We start from the raw sequence: 21,940 nt of genomic DNA on the forward strand, positions 1-21,940 counted from the left end.
AGGTAGATGTTCATTACTTTCTGCCGCGCACTGTATGTCTCCATCTTCTTAACCGATTCTGAACTTTTTATTTCAGAAAGTCAAAGAGTTCCCACGGGACTAATAAAACTGAATCCATGCGGACGATAACGGAATAAAAAAACTGACAAAGTGTAGGCACAGGTATAAGTTTATAAAACGTGTCTTCATCATGATCAACCCTTCGCCGGCTCACTGCAGAGCACGGGTCTCCTCTCTGAGTGAGAAGGGGTTGGCTATAGTTTATGTCGCTGACCATGTGCGGATTGGTACACTTTGGAGATGGTGGAGATGTGAATTATTGCATTTCGATTTGACCCGACTCGACAAGCCTGAACGCCAGATTTCAAAATAACTACTAAATAAAGTCGTTAAATACTATTAAAATAGGTATATATTTTTTACATGGGAAAAAATAAGTTTAGTAGTCGTAAGTAACTATACCCAAAACTACTAAGTTCTAACATGACTATAATTATATCGTAATATGCCTTGCAGCTTTTAAATTTATCTATAATTTTACTGAATTTTACCTATTCGCAGTTTTGATTACAACTCGCGTGTCGCGATAAACTAGTTCGGTGAAATGAAACTCTAAATACCGATAAAAGGGCATCACTAGTTAAAAAAATTAAATAATTATTCAATAAGTTTTAACTCAATTAACGTAATTAATCAGTATAAAAAGTGTTTGATTGTATCATTATTACATTTTTTTAGCCTAATACATTTTGTACTTAATTTCCTCATTTTTCAAATATCATTATCCGTTATTTTTTATTCCATACACCATTTTGAACGCTTACGCCAAAAACGTCAAACATCTTTCCATCATTAATTTATTCTGAACGTAATTTCTAAACTTCAATTTTTTTAATTTTTTTTTGTGGCCCTGGATGTCAGTCTTTTAAGGCCTATACAGTGACAACATCACAGACACAGATAACACATGGACAGCATTTATTTTAAGCCCAGTACACACAATACGGTTTCTTGAATAGTCCAATACTTCTATTACATTTCTTACAAAAGTAGGTCCTCCAGCTAAGCTGCACCTGATCTCTTTTCTCTAATTTAACAAATGTTTGTCAAATTAATAATCACACTAAGTGATAATAAATAATTTAATCTGAAACTAAGCTGAATTATGTCGGCAGTCAGCACCCAACTCACACACCCAACCAAATCGGAATTCTTATGTCTGTACTCGATCTTGACATGCAATAGGTTTTTTTTGACAGATAATGATACCATGTCAAAATATAATTTCCCCATTTTTTTCTAGGGAAGTTAATGGGTTCAAAAAAATTAGTAACAATGTTATGCGCTAGTCCATAATAAGTTAGTCTAATTCTATTCTCTATTCTGTTACTCCGGTTTATTGGGCAATGGACAAAAATCCAGTCTTATCGACTGCTTGGTCGATTGCCCAGGCGGGCCGCATTGTAACGCAAAAATGCTCCTGTTATACATTTTATAAAATAAAATTGCGTCGATTAGAGGCATGGCGCGCGGGCCTGATAGATAAAAACAAAATACTCGCATCACCGTTGCGGCCCGCCTCTAGTGGACGCATTCCTTAAGAATCTAGTTTAGATCAAGTGCGATTGTGGAACAATCCAATCCGATCTGTTAATCTGCTCAGGCTATTATCAGAAATTAATTATCAACATTGACTCGAGGCTCAGGCACGGAGTTAACACCTTTTAATTGCTTCAAATAATGGCGGTAAAATAAAACCAAGGTAAAAAATTAAAAATGTTTATTTAGTGAGTATAAGCGTGTATGCGGCACAGCTGACTAGCGGTTTCCAAAATACATATCACATGATTACTGTCTCCACTGTCTCCATATAAAGCCAATCAATTTATAAATATTAATACACAACACAGCTTGTTACATACAATACTTGTGTGTTTTCATTTTTAATTAACAAAAAATATCGCCATTTGATTTGGATCGAAGTAAATAAATAATTTTAATTTTTAAACAACCAAGGGGCCATATTATTCGTAGTTCTCATTCGGTATTGTGCGAACGTAAGCCCTACTTACATTTACTAATTCTATTTACTTTTAAATACCTACAATAAAACATTTATTTACAGATTATTTGTAAAGAATCATTGACTAGAAACCGTGTCTTGGGAATAAAAACATATTATAACAAATACCAATAATGAAATTTACAAGTAGAGGAACATCATCAGATAACATTAACACTTGCGTCTATTGGAATGGACAGTTTCCATCTTTGGTAACACATTTGAACACTTGAATCACAATTTGGACTCAACTTTACACTTGGGACACGGGGCCATACCTTTCCCTAAAAGTCGCTCATGTGCCCCGCGGGGCTATTTGTAACTAACACGATAGTTATGAGAATCACATTAGCGATTATTTACGACATTCCGCAACAGTGCATTCTGGCCAATAGCGAAAAGATTAGAAACTGCAGCCAATCAGAGGTGATTGCGATCGTCACATTGTAGCTGTCAAACTTCGTAGCTAGCCCTACTGTAATTTCTTGACACTAAGCAACTTAGTCGCAATGTTTAATCTTAACAAGTTCAGTAACGTTTGATCAAACGTCGCTGTCAAATTAAGACGTTTTTATGGAGATTACAGGTCGCAACTATAGCGCGACAATCGCTTAGTGTCAAATTACAGAATTTATTAGCTGGCAACCCCGGGGCACATAGCAGCACACTATCTAATATCACGTGCTTCAAACGGACAGTGAATGAAGCTAAAATAAAATTTACTAAAAACAACAACGGTAAAATATACTCATACAAAACAAATGACAACCTAAACTGACTAAACCAAACAAAAATTCGGATAAAACATTGCTAACATAATATTTTTAGCTAAGAAATTTAAAACATATAAATAGTTTTTTATATGTTTTAGCCATGAACTTAGTATACTTGATAATAGAAAATTTGGTGATATTAGAACCAAGTAACCCAAGTAACACATTTCTCAGAATAAAGGTTTTGACATGAAGGCGCAAAAAAGCACGATTCCTTCATCCAAGTGCTATGTTTTAGTATATTCACATTTCAACATTATTAAAGGTGCAGAAGCTGGCAAAACATTGGCAGTTCCTCTGATGCTGCAAATATTTTATGGGCTGTGGTAATCACTTAACATCAAGTGACGCGTTTGCTCGTTATTTTTAAAAAATGAATTAACAACATAATATCTAAATGCGTTTACCTTATTTTCTCAAAAAGTTAAAAATGTGAATTGTTTCTCTTTGGTTCTACCATCACCGTACGCGGTACGCGGCAAAAAGTAATGTACTTCGTCCTTTTGTCGGTCTCAATGACAGAGACAATGCTCTAGAAATCTGCTATCTCCTACCTTCTAAAGGGCGATATGTACATTACTTTCTGCCGCGTACTGTATAATCACATCAGTGCCACTACTACCACTGTAAAAATAAATAAGAATACTACTTGTATGTTAAATAGAACTTTTCTTTTGCGGATACCTGTTAATTTATTATATTGAGATCATTGACGCCTATCGTTCGCGTCAAATTGTTTCGACCGAAAGTTCTCCGAAATAGATGCGAAATTCCGCGCCACTTTTCGAACCATAGATGTATAATAATACATACTTATATCTATTATACATAGTGCCATACAAAATGACACTTATTTTTTGTGCCAATTCGAAGCGCACCACCGAGCGTACCGGGAATTAATTCACACCAAGTCAAATAGTTTTTGTGTTGACAGATGTTCCGAGTACGCTCACTGCTGCTATCAGCGCCAAAATGGCGATAATCAATTTACTTCAAAAACATCGTCAATCGCATAATAATAGATCTACGATTCTAACATTTTATGTGAAATCAAATAAATAACGATTGAATTCAGTACGAACAGGTCGATATTCCGGTCGGAATATCGCATATGCTAGGGAGAGCCATAACACATAATACATAGTACTATTTACACATCCGTAGTTCTGGATACTATCTATAATAACGTAACGATACTGAGCTTTGACTCGCTATCAAATCGAAATACACTCGCAATTGCAATTTTTAACGTCAAAAATGAACGTTTCAAAATGACGTCAAAAATGCATGATATCATTGTAATAGAGAATCATAAGCCCTGAGCAAAGCATGTCGAGACAACACTGTATAGTCCGTACAAAATGACTTTCTTGCGCTATTTTAACATGGGTCAACTGTAATTTCAAAAGTATGGTTCACCTTTAAAATAAGGACTAACTTTTGAAATGACAATTGTCACAATATAAAGATAAATGGCGCCTGCAAAGTCACTTTGTACGCATAATATATTTGGAGTCGAACGCACGCGTCGAAGCGAAAAAAGCAATCGCACGTATGACGTAACAGTAATATCAATATCATATTACCTCCGATGTCATATAAAAATACCGTAACCATTATGCACCGAACTTAAATATTTTCGAACATTTAGGACCATTTTGCAACTGCAACTTGCAACTAAAGATCAAAATGCAACTTGCCAAAGTAACCGCGCAATAGCAATTTATGAAATTATGCAAGCTGCAAAATCAGGCTGTCTTAAACAAAAATGACTTTTTGTGCAACTGGCACGAAAGTTTAGTTGCAGTTGCAAAACGAGCATTAGTTACATTAAAAAATAATAGGCAAGGTAGTCGATTTTCTTTTTATCTGGCAAAAGCTGGTTTTATACTAACGTTTTGTAAGTGTACATTTTATAATTTACAACTTTGTAATATTATTATTATTTTATGGACCGATTCGGTATAGGATATTATTAAACTCTATCTTTTAATTTGATTATTACTAGGTATAACGATGCTTAGCTTTTTCACATGACAGTCGTTTTGGACGCAAACAGCGGTTGCGTCGTTAGTATATTATCTACATTATATTTTATCTATAGTATTTATAGAATGTTTAAAAGTATATGTTGCAAGTTTCGGATCAAACCGACCGAACACCGCTTTGACGCAAAACTGCGAAATATAATAGTATTTTTAATATGGTTTGGATCTCACAGCAATCTTAGGTCTGGTTTATTTATCTGTTATGGTTTCGACCCTCAGCAATGTTAGGTCCGGTGTATCTCTAATGGATTGGGCCGCGCAGCAATGTCCGGTCCGACATCCGTTAAATCCGATAGGGGGGCTCTGACGTATAGTTGTGAGATCCAAGGCATTTTGATTGCATATCTTAGTTTGTGTATGGTTTGGACCTCGCAGCAATGTAAAGTCTGGCGTATTTATTGGAGACGTTTATTTTGAGCCCGGGGGTATTTTGTTATTAGTTTTTCTATGGTTTGGATCTAAAAACAATGTCAGGTCCGGTTACTGTTAGAGGGCTCTGACGTATGAGTATCCCCGTATTTTGATCGTATACTAAGTAGTAGTTTTTATATGATTTCGACCTCGTAACAATGTTAGGTCCGATGTACCTGTTGTGGTTTGGACCTCGCAGCAATGTTAGGATCCAGTATATCTGTTACGGTTTGGACCTATCAGCAATGTTAGGTCCGATACATCTATTATGGTTTGGACCTCTTAGCAATGTAAGGTCCGGTGTATCTGTTTAGGGCTCCGGTGAGGGGCGGCGGCCTACCGCACGCCAGCGGTACCGAGACGGTGGTGTGCGGAGGGCGCTCGCGTGCGTGCACTCATTCGACGGTTTTCAGTTGGGAGTTCTTTCTTCACTGGTACTGGGACTGGTTCTATCGCCTGGAAAAATTAGTCTTAGTATTACAACTAGGCTTTTCCCGCGTTTTTCTTTAGGTTTTTATTTCTCGATATCAATTTTGAAAGAATACGTATAATGTGTTTATAAACACTCTTGTGAAATAAAAGAACTTGTGTTGCTCTGTAAAGAGAAACAACAATTGAAGCTATTATTTCACTGTTATTAGGTATTGTTTAAACTTTAAATTCTAATTTTATATTATAATTCAAAATTCACTCGCACAGCTAACGTTTTAATAAAATAACAACCTGACAGTTGACACTTGACAGCTCTGTCGTGTCAATGCGCGGCAGATTCAAATTATGTAATCATAGACATAGATAAGTGATGACATTGACATAGACAAATAAATGAAGAGAAATAAATGGGCTTCCTAAGGTCATTTATATACGGTTTAGAATTTCGAAATGTCGACCAATTTTTCTAATTTTGACTACAGTTTCCATATTTTTATGATCACAAGGTACCCTAGATATCGATTTTGAAAGAATGCGGCCCAATAGCTGATAATTTTTTCCCCTTTACTTGTGCTATAAGACATTGCTACCTACCTGCCAAATTTCATGATTCTAAAATCTAGGCCAACGGGAAGTAAGTACCTACCCTAATAGGTTTTGATTCCCTTGACTTGATATGACATCACCCTAAAAATTTCAAATTAACAGCCACTTTTTAAAATCATTGGTTTTATATTATGTACCCACATAGATTTCTTTAAAAATAAATGGAATACCTGAAAGTCAATCCATACTAACATTATGAATGCGAAAATGTGTCTGTCTGCTACGGCGTTTTCACGTCCTATGCGTTTAATCGGTTTTGACGTTTTTAAGGGATTTCAGTTTCAAGCGGTAGCGGTGATGTATAAGCTGCTTTCCGAGCACAAAAGGAACTTTACATTATATTTCGCTCACAGAGAATTCAACCTCAAGAGTACGCATATACAAGGTTTTGCATGAAAACAAAATCATAAAATGTTGGCGGGGGACAGGGGGAAAATGCTTTGTTGTGATTGGTGGACTCAAAAGTCACGTAATCAAGACAATGTGCGGAATGAGGGTACCGAACGGGCGTGGGCCGACTTTTATGCTAAGCAACTGCCTAAGCTTTGTGATCAGGGGTGTCCGGCTATTAGGCGTCTATAGGTATATATTGGCCCCGATTCTCTAGTCTCTCTCTTAACTAAATTTAGAGTATCTGCGTCCTTTTCTTTTTACTAATGCTAAAAAAGGAACGGAACATGACTTTCACATTTAAAGACTCTAAATTTTAGTGCACAATACAAATTTAAACAGTAGGTTCGCGAGTGCGTGCTAAAATCACGGGTTTTACCATCTAAAAATTAAATTTAGAAATGTCAAACTGCTTCTGTCCTTTTCATATTACAATAGTAAGAAGAACTATGCGAATACGCTAAAATTAGGTTGTGCTTAGAATCGGTGCCAATATGTATGTATATTTTGCTAGGCGGTTACCTTAGGCTTGGCGGGCGGCGGCGGGGGCGGCACGTAGCGGCGCGCGGTGGGCGGCAGCGGAATGGGACGTAGATCCAAGAGGTGATGGCATCGTCGCCGCGGCTCCGCGCTGTTTAGCGCCAGGGCACAGGTGGGGCGCCGCGTGCCGCTGTGTGCCAGCGGCCGCGTGCTCAGAGGTTCAGCTCCGCTGTAACGAGAATACACTGTGTTATTTACAAACTTATGGTATGAAGAAAATAAATACACAAACTATTCTATTTTTCTAAGGCCAGACCATCGTGTATTGGTACGCTTCGAAATGCCTATTAGTAGACTAAGGGTCAGGCCCCATTAGTGCGTTGCGTCGCGTCGTCGTAACGGAACAGCGCATTGTATGCCACACCTGCGTTGCGACGACGCACGATGTCGCAGCGCAAGAGCGTCGCAGCAACACTGTCTGCGTCTCAGTTCAGCCTTCGCAATGGATAGATACAAACGTGTTCTTTTGTTGCTTTTATCACGCCACCGCCGAAATAAACGTAGAAACCATAGAAGATGATGTTAAAAAATGTCGTTACGCTCGTCTAGCTTCCTCCTCTGGTAATGGATCACTGTCCGTCGTCGCAGCGGCGCTTCGACAACGCAGCGCATCACCCTCCCTCCCGCTTCGTCTCTTGTCCGTCGATCCGTTGAAACATCGCGCGCGACGACGCAACGGTCTAGTGGGGCATGTTATAAAAAATATATGAAAAATGACGCTGCGACGACGCAACGCAGCGCAACGTACTAATGGGGCTTTAGCCTAAGTGCATCTTTAAATTTACCGCAAAATGCCGCAACGCTGCGTTGTAAATCCATATATTTCGATCGATGAACTGATACGCGACCGCAGTACTGCTGTCGCGTTGCCTCCGCGAGGCACAAAGGCGCCCTAAAGGTGGAGTTTCAAGTCCAGCGTCTGTGACGCCACGACAGACAATACTACTAAGCAAATATAGGGAACGCCATTCGAGCGTAGTATCTTTGAAAATAACCATTCAAGAACTACGAGTATAAATGCGAACACAGGAAACTCTATGATCTATTGACCACTCACTGTAACTAAACCCCTCCATGGTTTTTTTTGAAAGATTATTAGCCATGTTAAATGACTAATATTCCCCTTTCCTCTCCAACTTCCAAACAATGCCAGCAATGGTGCCAACATGATGTTGGCATCATTGCTTTGTTTGCTTTATTCCTTAGAACTTAGGGCTTATTATTGTGTGATTTGCAATGGTGCCAACATAACGTCAGGTGTCACATTATAGTGAACGGGCAATAGGCGAAAGAGCAAGGTAAGAGCGTTCCACCATCAAAAATTCAAAATTAAAATAGTTTATTCAAAATCTTCTCTATATATAAAAATGAATCGCTGAATGTGTTGCTGATCGCAAATCTCGAGAACAGCTGAACCAATTTCGCTAATTCTTTTTCATAATATTCCTTGAAGTACGGGGATGGTTCTTACGGAGAGAAAAATTTAAAAAATTTGAATCGACTGTTAGGCGGTACGAAGTTCGTCGGGGCAGCTAGTAGGTAATAAATTACTCTTTTTGATTGTCAGTTGTTAGATTTGTAAGATATAGTGGTGATAATTATAACGCTTAAAACTAAATCTACGAGGGTTCCAAACGCGCCCAGGTCTGAGAAGAGCCCACAACAAACTCAGCCGGGTATTCTTTTTATTATCGACATGTTCTCACCTATGTTCCGGCAACTCCCAAGCATCAGTATCATCATTATATCGTAGCCGCAGCACAGTGGAGCGCCCCGCCTCAGGCACGAAGCTGTCCGCCACCAGCAACCGTCTCCGTAGTTCAGCTATTAATGCGGCCTGAAGCGCCTCGTTTTCACGCCGCTCAGCGTCGTGAGCTTCCCGCTGCTCTACCATCTCTTCTCTAAGGCAAGCGTACTTCGATAGGCACTTCTTTAATCTGCAGAGATTAAAATAATACAATCAATTAATGGTATAAGAAATTTTAACAACAAAAATTTTAATACAAAACGAACACAAAACACATCAACTCAAAATTAAATACACACCAACTCAAAAATTACTAAATAATTAAATTAAATATATACCAAGTCAGAAATTACCAACACATCTATATATATAAAAGGAAAAGCTGACTGACTGACTAATCTATCAACGCACAGCTCCAACTACCAGACGGATCAGGCTGAAATTTGGCATGCAGACAGTTATTATAACATTTCGCTAAGAAAAGATTTTGAAAATTCAACCTCTAAGGAAATTTGTGTAGTCCACGCGGACGAAGTCGCGGGAATAAGCTAGCTAACTCATAAATTAAACACACACCAACTCCAAAGTTACCTACACCTAAACTCAAAAATTATCAACACATCAACTCAAAAACTATCTAAACATCAACTCAAAAATTCCATATGACAAGCTCACCTTTGTGTTTTATGATCCACCTCCTGCTGTAGCGTAGCGAACGTATTGGTGACGATGGTGGCCGTCTCCTCCTCCAAGTCTATCTTCTGCTGCATCTCCACTTCTCTCTTCTTCCTCTCCGCGATCTCCGTGTTTCTCTGCTCCAGGATTAGCTGGCTCTCGTTCAGGTTGTTGATCAGGTCCTTGCCCCCGCCGCCTTGCACCAATCTCTCTTCTAGAGACTTGATTTGATGTTCTAGTTCTTCAGTCTTGGTTTTCTCTTGCTCTATCGTGGATTCCGCTAAGATGTGTTCGCTTTCGATGCTTGCCGTTTCTTCTTCGGCTGAAAAAATAATTTTACAAAATTGAAATTGTTATTTTGTTATCTAATTATTATTTAACTAACAGTTACATGTTGTCTTTAGATTCAAACTGCGTATTAAATGATGTGGATAGAACTTGATCCTAGTATCAGGTATTTGGTTACAGTTACAGTGCTTAGAGTATAGAGTAGCTACGTACTATAGAAAAATAAGTCACGATTACTGATTAAAGAACGTATAATATGCAGAAACATAATGTAAATGGTAATTGGTATGGAACCCTGGAGTTCGAATCGCACTTGACCGGTTTTCTTGGTCTATCGACTATCGTAAATGTTGTACGTACGTTCGTTGGGCTGCAGCGTGCGCGGCTTGGGGCGGGGCGCGCGCTTGCGTCGCTCCTGCGCGCGCCGCATTTCTATAAGCGTCCGCAAACGCTCGATCTCCGCCTGGTACTCCCGTAGCTTGGCGTCCTTCGGGTCCTCATTGCGCACTGGCTTGTTCTTTATCGCTGAAAACGTGATACAATATTTGTTTACATTCATTCCGAGTCTGAGGTACAGTTGCAATTGGAAGACGAGGAGGAAGGAAACGAGGAGGATGAGGAGGACGTGACGAGCTCAGAGGAGGGAAGCGAGAGCTAGAAATCCAGATACGCAATGACAGGAGAGGATGTGGGAAACAGGGGACACCACGAACGGCGACGGGAATCTCCCGTATCTGTGACGTCTGCCCCAGAATGGGGAGAGTGACCTGACAAGGAAGCAAAGAGAAAAACTTGTAGGGAGTCAAGAAGGCGCCCCGGGAAAGAGCCACCGAGCAAGTACCGAACGGACGCCCTCCTGCGTTTCAGCCCATGTAACCGCGAGGTTCGTTGTGATGAGTGGTAAGTTCTTGCAATTCACGAGGGCGAGTGGCTCATGCTTGTGTTTAAATCGTATCGGTATAAAAAACGTACACTGAACGTGTGCGTTTGCGAGCGCTTGCTCGCGACTGATTGGTCCGACATGCACGCACACTTACGCAATGTCCGTGTATCCGTCGTAACCACATTAGTAAAGTCCACTCGCCTTCGTGAATTGCAATAATTGTATCTGGTATTACACATGATATTTCCAAAAGTCACATACAGTACAAACATTTGTAACTAAGAAAAATTGCTAGCATGACTACCTACCTAGTTTAGTCGAGTCTTGAAAATTAATTGAGAACCAAGTCATTCAGATCTAAAGCACAGTAAAGGATGGAATGCTTGTCTCTCCTTATATGGTGCCTAAAGTTACATTTTAGCGTGAGTGATATCCAATCACTACCCATATTATAAATGCGAAAGTGTGTTTGTTTATTGGTTTGTCCTTCAATCACGTCGCAACAGAGCAACGGATCGACGTGAGTTTTCTGCATGGGTATTGTTTAAGGCCTGGAGAATGACAGAGGTCTTATTAGTAAGAGGTCATGGGTTCGATTCTCGGCAGGGGTTTGGAATTTTATAATTTCTAAATTTCTGGTCAGTTCTTACAATCCTACCGGCAAAGTCATCTGGCCAAGCGATTTAGCGTTCTGGGACGATGCCGTGTAAAACTGCCATACCCCTTCCAGGTTAGCCCGCTTCCATCTTAGACTGCATAATCACTTACCACCAGGTGAGATTGCAGTCCATGGCTACTTGTATCTGAATTTAAAAAAATCCTCAGCTCCTAGAGCTCACCTTTGGCTCGGTGCGCGTACCGCAGCGTGGTGATGGTTTCGTCGTAGTTGTAGGAGGCGGGGCCGATGTTGGCAATCATGATGGTCTTGCTGTTGCCGCCCAGGGAGTCCTGCAGGATGCGCGTCAGCTTCGAGTCTCTGTGAATTAAACTCATTTGCATTCCTCACAGGAAAACTGATAAAAAGCGCCTAAATGTTGTACAGAAGCATGCGTTACTTTGCGAGAATCCATGATATTCCGATGTCGGGGCGAAACGTGCGTCGAGTGTGTTTTGGGATTTGTGTGGTCCTGCGTGGTGGTGGTGCGTATTGCTTGCCTGGTGGCTGCTTTTTCCTGCATGTTTAGCGGGCGGTGCATGTCGCAATCCTGCATGTTGCCACATACAGATTCGACATGTTTCAGCGGATTATAGCAAATTAAGCTTTTGGTTCATTGTATAAAAAGCGCCTATATGAAGTCTTCATAGCAAATATGCGTCCTCTACCAATTAGAGTTATAAATTACTAGACTGAAATTATGAAATATCACTAGCTTTAATGGTGAAGGAAAACATCGTGAGGGAATCTGCATACCTGAGAGATTTCCCATAATGTTCTCAAAGGTGTGTGAAGTCTACCAATCCGCACTTGGCCAGCGTGGTTGACTATGGCCAACCCTTTCTTATTCGAAGAGGAGACCTGTGCTCAGTAGTGAGCCGGCGATGCTTGATGATGTTGATGATGATGATGATGATGATGATTGGGTTTTGTATAGCGGTAGTTTATGAGACTAGAATTCATTATAATTTTAAAGAGAATAATTGAAAAAAATAATGATTTTTATTTATTTTTATCATCAACGTCACGCTGTACGAAAGGTGATTAATGACGTCCCAAGTCGTACCCATAAACGACAAATATTTTTCGATTTTTAACTTAAAAATAGAATAATTTATACAGGATTTTTTTCTTTATTTTAAAAAGTTTAAAAAAAGGCCGTTTACGCTTTATGACGTCATTAAGCCTTTCGCATAGCGTGACGTTAATAATTAATTATAATAAAAATAACGAAAATTCAATTTTTTTTAAAATATTATCTCTAATAATGAATTCTAACCCCATAAACTATCGCTATACAAAAAATCACATCATTTTATTACTACAGTCTAAGACCCTATTAGGTTGATGAATAAATGTGGTGGTCACCTGTAGGGCACATGCGGGCTGTTCTCGGCGAGGGCGGAGATGACGTTCCCGAGGGAGGACAGCGCCTGGTTGATGCGCGCCGCCTCCCGCAGTCTCTCTCCTCCCGCGCCCGTCTTGCGTTGCCGCTCACTGCCCGCCAGGTCCACCAGGTTCAGCTTGCCCACACTGAAAAACACAAGCATCATCATCATCATCATCGTCATCAACCAATAGACGTCCACTGCTGGACATAGGTCTCTTGTAGGGACTTCCACACACCACGGTCTTACGCCGCCTGGTTCCAGCGGCTCCCTGCGACTCGTCTGATGTCGTCCGTCCACCTAGTGGGGGGTCTTCCAACCCTTCGTCTTTCGGAGCGAGGTCGCCATTCTAGCACCTTGGGACCCCAATGTTTATCGGTTGTATGAACTATGTGCCCTGCCTTTTTAGCAGCAATTTATAGCATAACTAATTTGTACTGAACAGAGAAATCTATCTAATTTGTAATGGACAGAGAAAGCAATAAAATTGATCTGACTGACTTACTGACTGATCTATCAACGCACAGCTCAAACTATTGGACGGATCGGGCCGAAATTTGGTACGCTGATAAAGCTTTTCGCATGATGACCTCCAAACTTAATTTCGAAGAAGGCACGCAATGATGATGATGATGATAGAATATTGAACATAGGTACGTTCACGTATACCTCATTCAGCAGTGGCGTGCAGGTCATAGAGGCATAAATGCACTGCTTACCCCAGTTGTATATTTTTCATTATGACCTGCCAGTAAACAGGTTCCTACCTAACTAATGCCTACCCTGGCTTCAAATCCTGTGCACGCCACTGCCATTCAGTGAGTTGTGACTTGTGCCCAATGCAAAGTAATTTAAGGTCCCTATAACCCTCCTGTTTTCACATTGGTCGCGGGGCCTGAGATCAAATCAGTCATATTAGTGTTTCCGGTACTGGTAGGTACACCGAACATATCCACGCATTCAGAGCAGAACGCACTTGTTAAATCACTCGCGATAATCTGTGCTACTATATAGCAGCAGGCAATGATTCAGGTGAACATCCGGTATGCATTGTTTTTACGTTTTAATCGGCGGTTGTTTAGCTATTTATTGGTAGTTTGATATTTTATGTGCAGTTAAAGGTTTATCTATTAATTATTATTAGATAACATACGTACGAGTACTATTAGCGTATTGGCATAATATATTAAGGCTGATACACACCTGCGCACGCGCACGAATCGTTCACACAATGTGAATCAGCTGGAGTGATTCACGTGCATGTTGTACAAGTTACGGCTTGCACGCGTTCTTGAATTTTTTGGAAGTGAGTGACATGAAATAAATATAAGTAAATATGCGTTACATGCACGTGTGCACAGAAACGATGCGCGTTGTGTGCATGGTTCGTGCGTGTGCGCAAGTATGGATGCACCTTTATAACTAGAGTAAAACAAGACTAAATTGGGCATATTTAGCATCAATTAACTCTGCAGTTTTGGTAGTTTTAATTTGTTTACTGCACAACTACTTGACGAAAAATTTATTCTAGCCATAATGTGTACAACATTAAACAAAACCAAAGGACACCAGTAATCATCATGATCAACCCATAGCCTGCCACGCTAGAGCAGACACCACACACTTTTGGGATCATTATGGCGAAATAAGGTGTACTCAAGATGTTTTCCGTCACTGTTACAGCAGTGATATTTAAATTTACAAGACAAGCCTATTTTGCAAAACAAAATAAATTCTGCGAGTGAACTTATTCAATCAATCAAAATTTATTTTGCCATGTGGGAAACAGTTGTTTTACAACGATTAAAATCATTACGAATTTACATACACAAATAACGCGACGATGCGCGACGTGCTCGCTCAAACGTAATTATCTCTAATTTGGTTGTAACATGCAATTACAGGGACAATAGTGACGTCCAAACTCATACTTGGAGGCGTCCATAATTGACGAGAGCGCCAACGTATTGATTGTGTTAAACGGTAACGGCTAAACAACGTCATAGGTATCTAACTCATCATAACTCATTGATCCCTTCGTTCAGAGCTTGAGCACATCTACTCGTGCGGCTTGAGCTTGCGTGGATGTATAACTGGGTATTTGACTCCAATTTTTTATTACTTTATTATAAACTAGAATAAAAATAATGACGTAAACTGAAAAAAACTAATTAAATCGATCAAATAACAAAAAAGTTATAAGCATTTAAATATTTCTGATTAGACAAAGATAGCGATACAGCGTTTTGACGTCACACCTACTAATGCCATAGTAGCTTTGTGCGGTTTCAAACAAATTTTCGTTTTGCAAGAAAGGGATAGAAGACCCTCCCACTCCAAAATTAAAATGCCTGTAACTTTGTAAATCTTTGTCGGATTTTAATATTTTTTTCAGTGTACGTCATTATTTTTATCCTAGTTTTATAAAGTAGTAATATTTATCAAATTCAAAAGAACCTATGCAAATACCGTAGTCTTTAATTAGGCTATGGAAGATCCCCCACTAGGTAGACGGACGACGTCAGGCGAATCGCAGGTAGCCGTTGGATGGCGGCGGCGCAAGACCGTGGCGTATGAAAGTCCCTACAAGAGACCTATGTCCAGCACTGGACGTCTATCGGTTGATGATGATACTTTATCACGATTAAATAAAAGATGAGGGTAGATATTTCTAATGTGATGTGTAAATCTGTAAAGTCTCTGTAAATCTGTTAAGATGGGCATACGGACAAATGCTAATTCACCGAAGACTCGTGCGGTTAATAATTGAATTTGACAAGTCATTTAAGAAAAAGAAACCATTTCTCCAAAAAAAAGAACGGCTACAAAGCTTACCGAAGAAGAGATTTTCTTAAGTCTTATGCAAATTTTTCCGTTGCCCGCTCTATATTTAAGTTAACCAATCTCTTTGAAAACTGGTTAAAATTAACAAGCATGTTCTATATAAGTAGATACGTACAATTTTACGATTATTTGCATTTTATTTACTCGACGATCTTTGCTTATTTAATGCGCCGGCTCGGCGACCTTTTTCATCAATGTTTATTGAAAAGTTTTTATTTTAAAAGCCGATTTACGTAAAAGAGACCCTGATACAATTATTGCAAAATTGTTTTTTACAATATGGAGAGAAATAGCTTTTAAAATAAACAAGTCGTTTATATTGAATTACCTATGTTTATACAATTTTCCACATTCTTTTATTATTTATCGATATTGATTTAAATTACTGTAATTACGATTCATAAGTAGGTACGAGTAGGTATGTTACCAAATATGTAGTTTAAACGCTTTCTACATTTTCAATATTCATTACTAGTCAATTACCCATATTATAAATGTGAAAGTGTGTTTGTTTGTTGGTTTGTCGTTCAATCACGTCGCAACAGAGCAACGAATTGACGTGATTTTTTGCATGGGTATAGTTAAAGACCTCGAGAGTGACATAGGCTACTTTTTATTCTGGGAAATCAAAGAGTCCCCACGGGATTTTATTATATATATTTTATTTATATTTATATTTGGATATTGGATACACTAAACAAAAATATAATTTATGCGTTCGCGTATACCAGAACCTAACAGCTGTTGGAGCTTTCGCGGGAAGTATCGATATTATGTCATTCAGCGGAGAAGTGGGTGCTACGCCATATGACGTCACGAGGGCTCTCCCACGCGTATGACTAACTGCATGTGTAGTGGCCATGCTGACGGTCAATGAAGCGATTAAGCCCACGCGATAGCGATATAGATCTGACCGGTACCGATTTATCTCACCATCGACCTACAGCGGTCATTAACTAACAATCTCGTTATCTAATCGATGTCGAAAACTATAGCTTTGCACGTGCCTTTCACATCGTTCGAAAATCGATGGGAAAACACCTGTGTTTCACATTTATCCTCAAGGATTAAGGATAGAACAGTAAACTTAGAAGTTTCTAATTCATATAAAGTTATACAGAGTGCAGCAGAGTAGTGGGTGCTACGCCATATGACGTCACGAGGGCTCTCCCACGCGTGTGACTAACTGTATGTGTATAGTGCTAGTGGCCATGCTGACGGTCAATGAAGCGATTAAGCCCACGCGATAGCGATATAAGATCTGACCGGTACCGATTCATCTTACCGTCGACCTACAGCGGCCATTAACTAACAATCTCGTTACCAAATACGATGTCGGAAACTAAGCACGTGCCTTTCACATCGTTCGAAAATCGATGGGAAAACACCTGTGTTTCACATTTATCTTCAAGGATTAAAGAATAACGATAGAACAGTAAACTTAGAACTTTCTAATTTCAATAAAGTTATACGCATCATCATCAACTACCCATCGCCGGCTCACTACTGAGACTGACGCTCCTCTCAGATCACACTGGCCAATTGACAGATTTTACACACCTTTAAGAATATTAATGAAGAATTCTCAGGTATGTGCAGGTTTCCTTACGATGTTTTCCTTCACCGTTAAAACAAGTGATATTTAATTTCTTAAAACGCACATAGCTCCGAAAAGTTAGAGGTTAGTACCTGGGGGCTGAGATCGAGCGCCGGACCCTCTGAATAGCATCTGATCTAACTGTTTTTTTTTCCATTTTTTATCAAAATAAAGTAACACAGAAAAAATTATCATGGTCATAATAATTTAATGAGGTTTTATCACTGATACTTGACTTTAATATCATGCTTATCGATTTTATCATGACCTTAAGATTACTTATTTAAATTCGCACCTATACCTTACCTACGCGACTAGTCCTCACTACCTACAATATAATCGAATGATAGATAGTTTATCAAAATAAATGATATTGATTACAAATCGTAATCTGCTTGTAATCTGCGATTGGGACTCGGGAGCCTAGCTTCCAATAAATCAATTTATTAGTGTTTTATACTGCTTGGTATACCATCTAGTCCACTATGAAATTAGAATTCGAAAAAGTTTCGTGAATTGTCAGATTTGATCAATGACGAAAGTACTAAAATTTGAGCAATGAGCCATGGCCCATGAATCATAAGACGCATCACGCAGTATACTTGAACTAAAATTAGCTGATCGCGTCAAGATTTCTGCTATTACGTTCCAAAACGCGAACAGTTGACGTAGGTCTTGCAGATGCTTTACTTTTAGCGTTTCGTATCTCCAGGGAAACCCTCACTTTTTCCGATCATGTGTCCAGGCATGAAGGTTTATCCATAAGAACGACTAGTGGTGTATGGGAAAATCTAAGGCACCAGAGTACGCGGCAGATCGCCCAAGATGGACGGATCAAATATAAAGGCTATAACAGAAATCCTATTATATACGAGTGTGCAAGAAAGGCAACCGTCAGGAAGAAGTGGAAACGGATTCTCAAACGAGCCACAACTGAAATGACAACCACGACCAGTCTGCCAAGACTATGGTGCCTAAGAAGAATAAGAAGAAAAGCGAGTAACTGCCGAGTTTCTCAGTTACATCTGCTTTACGGTGGTAGAATCTTGACATCTCACACATCAGTACCCAACAAACAAACACACTTTCGCATTTATAATAATAAATGCGAAAGTGTGTTTGTTTTTTGGTTTGTCCTTCAATCACGTCGCTACGGAGCAACGAATCAACGTGATTTTTTGCATGGGTAAAGATAAAGAGCTGGAGAGTGACATATAGGCTACTTTTTATCCCGGAAAATCAAAGAGTTCCCACGGGATTTTCAAAACCCTAACTCCACGCGTTCGAAGTCGCGGGCATCAGCTAGTCAATAAATATTTTTCATTCATTCATTCACAACTGTGCCGAGTTTTTGAAGTGAGAGAAATTAGCGCAGTTAACACATTAACAATTTACAACCCGGTAGTTACTGCCGGCGTAAAAAAAGTAAGAGCGTCTCGAAATATTTTTCTTGTTAACAAACTGTTGGATGACGCAAACTTCTAAATTTCTGGTCTGGTCTGGTGGGAGGCTTCGGCCGTGGCTAGTTACCACACTACCGGCAAAGCCGTGCCGCCAAGCGATTTAGCGTTCCGGTACGATGCCGTGTAGAAACCAAAGGGGTATGGGTTTAATAAAAACTGCCATACCCCTTCCAGGTTAGCCCGCTATCATCTTAGACTGCATCATCACTTACCACCAGTTGAGATTGCAGTCAAGGGCTAACTTGTATCTGAATAAAAAAATATAAAATAAACTTTCTTTGCTGGTATAAAATGTTATTTTCTTTGTGCGAACGATATCTGTCGCCACTCTTCGCTTCAGGGGGCCTTCTTTGCCGCAAAGTGCCGCGCGAAGGCAGCGCGACTGCAGCGCTGCTTTGTAAATCCAAATAATTTCGATCAATGAACTGATGCGCGGCCGCAGCGCGGGTGTAGCATTGCTGTCGCGCGTTTTTATTTATATGGATTTATAAAATCTGCATGCCAAATTTCAGCCCGATCCGTCCAGTAGTTTGAGCTGTGCGTTGATAGATCAGTCAGTCAGTCACCTTTTCCTTTTATATATTTAGAAGATTATTCATGCTAAGCAGGTACTATTGTAGGTACTCCTTTGGATAGTCAAGTTATCCATACATACTAATACATATTATAAATGCGAAAGTGTGTCTGTCTGTCTGCTAGCTTTTCACGGCCCAACAGTTTAACCGATTTTGATGAAATTTGGTACAGAGCTAGCTTATATCCTTTGGCCTTCCCCAGGATATAAGCTAGCTCTGGACATAGGCTACTTTTTATCTCGGAAAATCAGAGAGTACCCACGGGATTCAAAAAACGTAAATCCACGCGGACGCATTCGCGGGCATCATCTAGTAGGTAATAATGGCGATAATTTTAATCACGTAAGCTTTAAACTAAAGTTACGAGGGTTCCAAACGCACCCAGGTCTGAGAAGAGCTCACAACAATCTCAGCCGGGTATTCTTTTTATTATCACCGCTTCACTTTAGGTATAGCGACTATACTAAACCAAATAGAAAATAGTACAATAGCTGAAGCGTAGGCTTCACGAAAAACGTCAGCCTTCACGGTCGGCCGCCGCGCCGGTTGCGTCTGAAAAACCGCGCCAAAAACTTTCCACTTCTGTACGCTTAGTATAAGATTTTACGTCTCACCAACGTTGCTAGAATTCGAGAGTCGAAACACAATAACGTCAACGTAAAATGGACCTAAAGACCGTTACATTGAAGACGAAAATTCAATGCCACTAATTTTAATTTCGCAACGTTTCCGCTTGGAGCGCTGGTTGTAGATGACGTAGACAAATTTGAGCTTAAAAACAAGGCCATTAATATCCAGTTTACTTATAACGCGGAAGTGTTTCGACATTCGAATACTATCAACGTTGGTGAATGGTGATACATAAATTCTCGTACTAAGAGTACAGAGCGGCTCATTGGGTACTTGCGAGTTACGCGTAACAACATAACACACAGACCGACACACTGACATAGATATGCACGGCCTTTACATACCGCGGCATCAAGAAAATGCCTTAAAAGTTCCTGCGACCTCCGATTACGAGTTCTTACAATGTAACCTCCCTTGTAATGGGATTAATATCTACACTTCTACACTTCTACACTAGAATATTATAAAGAGGCAAAGGGGTTTCAATATTTGCCTGACCTACGTATAGTACGCGACAGGTCGAAATGGCAATCGGGGTATGAGGCGGGGGATGTCCCGCATTCCTGCAATATCCCGCACCAGGTTAGCGCGGGGCATCCCCACCCCGATTGCCATCTCGACCTATCGCGTACTATACATGTCCGCCATTTTCTTTTTTAGGGTTCCGTACCTCAAAAGAAACAATGGAACCCTTATAGGATCACTTTATTATCTTTGTCTGTCTGTCAAGAAACCGTACCCCGTACTTCTCGTTAACCTAGAGCCATGAAATTTGATAAGTTTAGTAGGTAGGTACACGTAAGGAAAATCAGAAAATCGTGAATTTGTGGTTACATCACAAAAAAAATTGAAATGTGTTCATGAACAAATAATTCGTTTTTCAACGTTCAAAATAAGATAACTATACCAAGAGGGGTAGTATTAGGCAGGTATATGAAAGGGCTTTACCTGTACATTCTAAAAAAGGATTTTTATTTATTTTTATGCATTACTAGCTGATGCCCGCGACTTCGTCCACGTGGATTTAGGTTTTTTAAAAATCCCGTGGGAACTCTTTGATTTCCGGGATAAAAGTAGCCTATGTCACTCTCCAGGTCTACCCATATAACTATACCCTATACCCATGCAAAAAAATCACGTCAATCGCCACCAACAAACCAACAAATAAACAGACTTTCGCATTTATAACATGGGTAGTGATAGTTTTTGATTTATCGTGCAAAATGTCGAAAAAATACGACTGCAGTACGGAACCCTCGTTGCGCGAGTCTGACTCGCACTTGGCCGGTTTTTTTTAAGCTGTGTTAAAAATACTGCGAACTGAGTTAACGTTTCACAGTGATGAGTTCTGACAATGAAACTTTATTAAATTAAACGTGTTTAGGTGCATCCTTGACTTGATTAGATGACCACATCACCACTCTAGTGAGCCACAAGCGATCGTTACGTCAGTACCTCAGCGTGGGACGGAGCCGGCTGGCCAGGGCTCACTGGGTCAAGAATAGGGCAACCAAGGCCAAGGGCGGGGGTGAAACCGTTTACTTAATAATATAATAACGCTAGAAAGGTAGAATTTAACGATTTTATTTATATCCAAATAGCTTATGCTCGCGACTTCGTCCGCGTGGACTACACAAATTTCAAACCCCTATTTCACCCCCTTCGGTGTTGAATTTTCAAAAATCCTTTCTTAGCGGATGCCTACGTGATAATAGTAGCTGCATGCCTCAGCCCGATCCGTCGAATAGTTTGAGCTGTGCGTTGATAGATCAGTGAGTCAGTCAGTCACCTTTTCCTTTTGTATATATGTATTTAGACAACGTTACGAGTGATTAAATAATATGATATTTACATTTTCCTGTGCCAATCGGGTAATCCACTAGGTGGACAAACGACATCAAACGAGTCGCAACTCGCAGAGACTGCAGGGAGC

The 21,940-nt window shown here is 39.9% G+C and overlaps 1 protein-coding gene across 2 annotated transcripts in view; it reads right to left on the reverse strand.

Annotated features, from left to right (window-relative positions):
- Positions 1–1,765: 1,765 nt before the first annotated feature.
- The window catches only part of LOC117992996 (kinesin-like protein Klp68D), a 55,359-nt gene continuing 35,184 nt past the window's right edge, over positions 1,766–21,940 (reverse strand). For both annotated transcript variants that reach the window (XM_034980743.2, XM_034980742.2), the window contains 7 exons: positions 12,879–13,043; positions 11,695–11,831; positions 10,333–10,497; positions 9,685–10,006; positions 8,969–9,199; positions 7,245–7,431; positions 1,766–5,750 (listed from right to left, as the gene is read on the reverse strand). In XM_034980743.2, coding sequence (XP_034836634.1) covers positions 5,631–5,750; positions 7,245–7,431; positions 8,969–9,199; positions 9,685–10,006; positions 10,333–10,497; positions 11,695–11,831; positions 12,879–13,043 — 1,327 coding nt within the window. In that variant the 3' untranslated portion in view covers positions 1,766–5,630. The remainder of the gene's footprint in view (positions 5,751–7,244; positions 7,432–8,968; positions 9,200–9,684; positions 10,007–10,332; positions 10,498–11,694; positions 11,832–12,878; positions 13,044–21,940) is intronic.

This window comes from Maniola hyperantus, chromosome 22 (genome assembly GCF_902806685.2).
Source record: "Maniola hyperantus chromosome 22, iAphHyp1.2, whole genome shotgun sequence".
Lineage (NCBI taxonomy): Eukaryota > Metazoa > Arthropoda > Insecta > Lepidoptera > Nymphalidae > Maniola > Maniola hyperantus.